This window comes from Cynara cardunculus, unplaced genomic scaffold, assembly GCF_001531365.2.
Source record: "Cynara cardunculus var. scolymus isolate 2C unplaced genomic scaffold, CcrdV1 Un_Scaffold_412, whole genome shotgun sequence".
Taxonomy (NCBI): Eukaryota; Viridiplantae; Streptophyta; class Magnoliopsida; order Asterales; family Asteraceae; genus Cynara; species Cynara cardunculus.
In genome coordinates, this window is record NW_020200577.1 from 31867 (window position 1) to 40234 (window position 8368).

Consider the following 8368-nt stretch of genomic DNA (forward strand, 5'->3'; position numbering starts at 1 on the left):
TGGGTTGAAAGCTATAATATAGTACAATGATGAATGTCCGAGAGGAATACCCTCAAAATAGATGGTGGAACTAAGTTATGAATAACTGCTTGTTGTAGCATCCCTACATCATTGGCTACTGGAATTCGTGTTTGAGTCTCCACCACTAGTCTTACACCTATGCTACCTTTGTTTATTCTGTTATTTGCATTTATTAACTCAGTAACAAATCAAAGTCTTCAAATTCGCTATCTAAAGTTAGTCTTTCAACTTGAGATCTTGCAACTTAAAATACCTATCCTTGTGGAATACGATACTTGGTTCTTACCATTTTATTACTTGATTGTGATAGTGTCGACACGTGTATACTTGCATGTGTTACCACTTAGTATTGTAGAGATACAATATCTAGCTCCCATCACTTATGTCAACTTTCTTCTTCTCTCCCTTCTACTACATGTGGTCGTCCAGAGGAATGGGTACTTGAAAACCCAACTTCTAGTGTTCATAACGACCAATAGATGACTCAGCTTAAGGAGTCACTTGACCAAACTAGAGTAAAAATTCCTCTTCGTATCTCTAGTTGTGGTGAGTTTGGCTACCTTACTAAAGCTGAAAGACTCGAAGCACTCAAGGTTGAGGAAGAACTCAATCTTCAAGAACAACAAACTGAGGACAACCTAAAGCTGGCCAAGTCTCTTGCTGCTCAAGTTCTTCCAAAGAAATCGTCTAAAAAGATGGTGAACGTTGTCAAGGCCTAAGCTAAGTTGCTTTCAATTGCAGAAGCTGAACGTGAAAAGGCAATGAAGCTGAACGACCGAGATAGGAAATGGAGTAAAGATCGTCTTAATATGAGAATAATTCCTCACTGTATCTCAAGAGACAATCAATGGACGAATGAAATATGGTGGACTTCTCATCTCCATGCTCATTAGGTATGGGAAGGCTTTCAGAGTTGGTAGGGAATATCCCTCGATCCCTTTGATGCTCAACGAAATTTTGGATTTTCCTAATCAGGTAACCTCGTCTTTATTACGCGAAGTGGCACAATATACAGTCTAGATTGCTCTTTATGTAATTTGGAGAATCGAAATGATGTGGTATTCTCTATTGGTAACTAACGTTGTAATAATTTAGACATAGTTTTGACACTCAAATGCTCTTGTTTTTCTGGGCTTCGTCACGATCAAAATGCTTTAATATCTCTTGGACCTCATGGCTATCGAGAAATTTTGGTTACAATGGATATGAATAGATTATCATTGAGATCACGAGTGTTATAATCTTCATTTGATTGTGGTCTTTCTCGGTTTATGTCCTTTTTTCTCTTCTTTGGTTGGTTGGTTTTGTTTGTCTAGGTTGGTTTCTACACCTTGAATAATCTCCTCAAAATTGTATTTTGTTCTTTTATACGTGTTTTAATGAAATTTGTTTGTCTTTCAACAAAACATTATTTTAATGTTACACACATATATGTGTGTGTGTATATATATATATATATATATATATATATATGAATATCATAATATGTTCATGTAAAACAACAGTCCACGCTAGCAACCCGCTAGCTTCATTACCATCTCCGGCTAGTTCCCTCTCTAGCGACCATCATTGTTGATCAGCCATCATACGATGATCCTTCTTTTCCACTCTATCTGCTGTGAACACCACCTCTAGCCACATCCAGATCTGCTCATGTACCACCGATCTTTTTCTCCACAAGATGTCTTCCCTGACCCTTTCTTAGCGCGCGCTCTCTCTCTCTCTCTCTCAACCTATCTTCGTCTCCTCGCCCCCACCACTCTCACAACCAACCACGATGTTAGAAACATTTGTGTGTGTTGGTAAGCAAAAAATTTGATCGATTTTGAAGCTACCTAGATAAATAATGAACAAGTCTCTTTCCCTGATAAATTGTGTGTATTGCGTTTTGTTTGTTTTCAATTGCTTGCGGTTTGTTAAAAGTTGTAACTTTCTTTCATCTACTTTTGAAAATACGGTTTTTGTCTCAGTAGTTTGCAATTCATCGATGTTTTTATCCTTGGTGCCACTATCGTCGATGATTTATCGTTAAGTAAGAGGGACAAAATAATTTGTAAGCCACAACGATGAGAAAAGCGACAAATTGTAAAGTATAGGGACAAAAAAAGAAATAATTCTAAATTATAGGGACAAAAATATTAACTATCAACAAACCGAGGGACTAAAAACATAGTTTACTCTTAAAATAAAGAAATACGAATGGCGGTGGTCATTTTGCAGGTACCAAACAAGAACGGACAGGGAGAAAGAAATGTCATTCAAGCGCGGGAAGGGGAAGGACGAGGAAGACTACTTCTCGAAACACGCTCCTCCCAAGAAAACATCCAAGAAAGACAATTCCCCTGATGATTCTGGTGACGAAGATGACATCTTCATCTGCGATGTCTCCAAAAACCGGAGGGTTTCTGTCAGGAATTGGCAAGGGAAGGTTGTTGTTGATATCCGTGAGTTCTACATGAAAGATGGCAAGCAAATGCCTGGCAAAAAAGGTTCCTGCTTCATTTATAAACATTAACCACTGTTCATTAGGGTTTATTATTTCCTGTCTATGAAATGTGGACTTTATTTATTTAGGGTTTCGTATGCTTAAACTGAATTAAGATGTGGTTTATTTGCTTAATTATGGTTTTCAATTTGTTTGTTTAACTTGAATATGCTTAAGAAGAATTTAGCTAGGGTTTATTTGCTTATTTCGCTACTTAGGTTGTCTTTAACTAGGTTTTTTTTTCTAAATTTCATCTGAACTTTGCTTCAGCTAGGGTTTGTATGACTAATTGAATTTAACTAGGGTTCAGATATGTTGCCTGAATTTAGATAGGGTTTATTGCTTCTTTTGCTTGTTAAGGTTTTGGATTTGGCTTATCATAAGTAGTCTGTAACTATTGTTTATATGCTTAAGTGAATTTAGTTGGGGTTTGTATGCTCGACTTTCTTTTAGCTAGGGCTTATTTGCTTAAACCGAAACTTCAAGTTCTCTTATGGCTTCAATTTTTGAATTACTCTTTGGTACCATGCTTTACTATAATTTTAATTGATCCAATGAAAAATGGATGGAAGAAATTGTTTTTGGTTTTGATCTCACTTCTCCATTTTGTTAGTCTGAAATGTGGTTGACTATGACTGTTTATTTCAAATTGGGCTTTTCAATTATAAAATGATGCTGGTTCTGGAAGAAGAAAAAATCAATGGCCAAGTTAATAACATATAATGATAAGTACAAATATGATGGTTCTGAAATATGATGGATCCAATCGCCGAAGCACAGGATCACCCTTCATGCGGTCCATTTGTTCTTTCGTGCTAGGGCATTAGCCTTGCTCAAATGCACTCCATGGAAAATAAAAGAAATTGTTTGGTTTTTTCTAATATAATGGGCCCATCTCCCAGAAGCCCAAAATTTCATTCCAGATTAAACTTGGGACTGTCATTTTCATTTTCATTTTCATTTTCATTTCCCTGCTTGAACCAAACACCTCTAAATTACTGTTATAAACTAGGGTTGTTTCTCAAGATATCACAGTTTATGGTATATTTTCCACCAGTCTTGTCATGTTTTCCTATGTTATGTTGCCTTACTTGTTTTTGCCAATTTTAGGGTTGTGGTTCTCTTTGTTCTCCATCATCTCTCATCCCCTGCAGGTCATATACAGTATACATTATCATTCTAATGAGACTTTCTTTCAGTGATCTACTTAAACATTTTTTCATGCTTGACACTCTGCCCATCTTATTCTCATAACAAAACCAGCTTCACCATATTATAATGCTTAAATAAAACTTCGGCCCATGAATTCATGCCTTTTTCTGGTCTTCTTTTCTTTCACTTTCATCTCCCTTGCTTTATAAATGGGTTGGTTTCTTATGGGGAAAGGCCAATTATTCGTTACTTGAACTTATGAAGTCTCAACCACGACAACCTAGAGTAGTTGATAAGGTGATAAACTTGTTCTCTGGACTGAAAAAGAGAACATCTCACTTTTCTATCTAGTGTCAGTTATTCAATTGGCATTGCCTAGCAATTTTATGATTAATTAACCGATCTTCATATGCTATCTATTTTTATGATTGATAATTGTGTTGTGCATATATATATATATTAAGTTGTTAAACAAAGTATGTGGAAGAAAAAGTGGCAATTGCTGATGTTGTTTATTGTGTGTCCTTTGATCCAGGTATCTCATTGAGCATGGATCAGGTAAAGAAATGATGCTTCTTACTTCTCCTGATTGAACCATTGTTTAAGTCTTATGAAAATGACGTTGCTTGCTTGCTTGCTTGCAGTGGAAAGAACTCCGTGCTCATGTGGATGAAATCGATAAGGCTCTTGCCTAGTAAGTAAACGTGTAAGTCGATGTTGACTATTAATGTTTTAGTTGGTAGTAGATACTGTTGCTAATGAATTTTCTAGTTTTCTTTTGAATGGAGGGAGCATACTTCTTTAGAATCTTATTTTGAGCTGCTCTCCGGCAAAATATGTTTGGGGAACTAACTGATAAGCAAGTTGTTAGTTGATGTATGGAAACATATTATCAACTCCTCCAAAACATTGATTATTAAGACTTCAAATGATATGTTGTCCAACCATATCACTAGTGTTGGTGTTGGTACAAAGAGCCTGAATATCTTATGGTCGGTTAAAATTGGCAATCAAGATGTGGGATGATTGAAACAACACCACGATGCAAGATTTGAGAATACTCGAATCTCATAATGCCACCTTAGATACTCTTTGTATTCGTTTTATACATATGAAAAAAGAAAGATAACGGAAATACTCTTTGTTATTCGTTTTAAATACTCTTACGTCATGTTTTGTAAAATCTCTCTACTGAGGGTTGGTTAAAATTGTTTTGAGAAAAAGGATGATACAAATAAAACAAAGCAAATGGTCAAACCCCAGGAGTTGACGTAATATCATCAATGTAAGACAATCAAAGTAATACCTCAAATCTTCGCATTAGGTTTTAATATTGAAAAAAATGATGTCTGCCCCCATAAATTTTTAAAAATTTTAAATTTCGCCCCCTCTTCCTTTCATGTACACATCTTTTTCTTTAATTTGGGACAACCAAAATAATACTAGAATTCAAGATTTTTTTTAAATACTAAAATCTCATTATATGCTTCTTCCTTTATAATAAAAAGACATCCCCTCTTCTGTTCATATACAAACCTCTTTTCTTCCCTTCTTACACTAATGTCGGTCAACCAAAGTAATCTATTATCTTTACACTAATGTCGGTCAACCAAAGTAATACTACAATTCATGATTTAGAATATTAAAATCTTATGGTTCAAATGATTGGTTGTAGTCTTTATAATTTCAATTTATCATCTCACTGATATTGATTTCAATTTATTATTTCAAAAATTATAGTTTTTATATAGTCACTAACATTTGTTATTATAATTTTACCAATTAGTTGGTTTTCAAAGTATCCTTATTATACTTTATACACCCATCTATCTTTTTCTAAACTATCAGTTTTTCATCAATGTAAGATGATGAAAATCAATCATATTTCAAGATTTAAGAAACACTTAAATCTCATGTTGTCAAGTCATCATCCTTGGTTTCAGTTTTAATTTTGCATTATAATTTTTACTTTTTGTTTGGTTTTGATTCCAACCATGGTTATAAATTTCAAAGAGGATCATCCAAAATAAGACAACCCTATGTGGCAACCCCATAAATTGACACAAAGACATCTGATTCATCTTTCTTATACACACCGTTCAAATCTTTCAACTCTTTACAAATGTGAGACAACTAAAACTCAACCACAATTCACTATTTGAGAATACTCGATTCTCATGGTGCCACCTCAATTCCAAGGTTTTCCTTTTATATGTATGCATGTGTGTGTGTGTGTGTGTATATATATATATATATATATATATATAGGGGAGCGTTCAAATAAAAACCATTCAATTTGTAAAAACCGTGAAAACCTCATTCAACCAATCATAATTTTTTTATTTTGTTCATTTTTTTTGTAATTATGAGAGGTTGATTAACAATTTTTATTGTGTAGGGTATTAATCATGGATATTATCATGTTCATTATTTTAATTTTTGAGAAATACATGAAACAGTTTCATTAAAATTTCATTAAATATTATATGAACCAATTTCATAACCATATATGAAACAAATTCAACAAAAAAAAAAGTATTATATGAAACAATTTCACAAGATTAAACAATTTCATGAAAAAATTTCATAAGATTAAACAATAAAATCGATGTATGAGGGTGGTTTGTATGGTTTTTACAAATGAGGGTGGTTTTCATTTGATCGCTCATCTCTCTCTCTCTCTCTCTCTCTCTCTCNAACAATTTCACAAGATTAAACAATTTCATGAAAAAATTTCATAAGATTAAACAATGAAATCGACAGATGAAGGTGGTTTGCACGGTTTACACAAATGAGGGCGGTTTCATATGATCACTCATCTCTCTCTCTCTCTCTCTCTCTCTCTCTATATATATATATATATATATATATATATAAAGATATGAAGATTTGGTTGGTTTTGGTTTCAACCATGACTATGGATTTCAAAAAGGATTATAAAAAATAAGACAATCTTATGAAGCAAACCCCATGAATTGAGACATAGGCATACACTTCAAATTTCTTATACACACTACGTTATTAGAATCTTTCAACTCTTCATCAATCTGGGACAACTAAAACTTAACCACAATTCACCATTTGAGAATACTCAATTCTCATGTTGCTATCGCAATACCTCTAGGTTTTGCACTATATTTTTCCCACTTTGTTGGTTTTGATTCCAACCATGGTTATAGATTTCAAAGCATTCATCACTCCATTATATAACCTTCATCTTCTTCCAAAGTATAATCTTTCAGCTAATATGGATGATGAAACTTAGCTTTGTGTTAAGCTGATTGATATTTTGTGAAACGAATAGTTCGTTTTTAACATTGTGTTCTGCATGATATTTTAATTATGTCTTGCACTATAATTTTACTAATTGGTTGGTTTTGATTTCAATCATGGTTATAGACTTCAAAGCATCTATCACGCTCATATACATCCACCGTCTTCCTTTAAACTATCATATTTCCACCATTGTAAAATGACGAAAATCAACCTTATTTCAAGATTTAAGGAACACTCAAACCTCATGTTGCCAAGTAATCATCCTTGGTTTCACTTTTAATTTTGCACTATAATTTTTATCATTTGATTGGTTTTGATCCCAACCACGGTTATAGATTTTAAAGAGGGTCATTTAAAATAAGACAATCCTACGAGACAAAACCCATGATTTGACACAAAGACATCCAATGCACCACTTCATTTTGTTCAAATCTTTCAACTCTTCATCAATTTGAGACAAGTAAAACTCAACCACAATTCTCATGCTGTCACCTCAATACCCCAAAGTTTTCCTTTTATATAATATATAATATAAAGGTTGATGATTTTGGTGTATGATTCAATATTTGTCTTGTATTTAGTCGTGTCTATCAATTGATTATTAATTAGTTTCATAAAGTTAAAAAAACATGACACTTTATAAAAATTATACATATACAATAATGTCACACCCTGCTAAAGCGGAAACACGAGGCGTAACAAGTAAACATTTCATAGCTCCAATCGATAGATAACACTTCTAAGTACAAAATCCAAAAATTGCCTTACAACATCATTGAGTTTACTGTTCACAAAGAAAAATTTATTTACAGACAAAAGTTTATACAGCTGGTGAACAGATGACAACGAAAGATGCTTCCAAAAACTTCCATTCTTACTTAATATCCTGAAAAGGCATGAAACATAAAACGACGTCAACTACAAAGAGTTGTTGAGTTCACGGGTTTTTAAATGTACAAAATATTTACCAAGCATAAAACACAACTTGCAAACTATTTCATATCATGCTCATTATAAATGTAAATTTTTCCATCGATGCTTAAAAGTTTGAGACGCTACAGAGCCTTACCTGACCAATGTGCCCCATTAATTCACGAACTACCATAAGTGGCTTGTTCACTCACTTAGGTACCATGGTTCGTTTTAGTACTACTTCAGCGGTGGCCCTTTTGCACACATGAGTAGACTATTTAAAAACTTAGGTAATGTGCACCCTTTTCTGGGTGGGACTGTCAACACAATAGCGGCTATCCACAATTACCACGGCCCGGGGACGTGCCCGAGTTAACTAGTAGCGTGTACGGACAGGGACATTTTGCAATATCCTCTCAAGCACATTAATTTATCATTTATAAGTAGTGCATAGAATTCAAATTTTTCATGAATCTCACAACATTTGACTAAGCAGTTCCTTAGTCCATTAGTTTTACATCT

General features: G+C 33.8%; 1 protein-coding gene across 1 annotated transcript; it reads left to right on the top strand.

The window, feature by feature from the left end:
- The first annotated feature begins 2229 nt into the window (after positions 1 to 2229).
- LOC112501676 (RNA polymerase II transcriptional coactivator KIWI-like) lies at positions 2230 to 4629 on the top strand. The gene is made up of 3 exons (XM_025105368.1): positions 2230 to 2510; positions 4194 to 4216; positions 4303 to 4629. The coding sequence occupies exons 1-3, from the start codon at positions 2273 to 2275 to the stop codon at positions 4351 to 4353; spliced, it is 312 nt and encodes a 103-aa protein (XP_024961136.1). The 5' UTR covers positions 2230 to 2272; the 3' UTR covers positions 4354 to 4629.
- The last annotated feature ends 3739 nt before the right edge of the window (positions 4630 to 8368 follow it).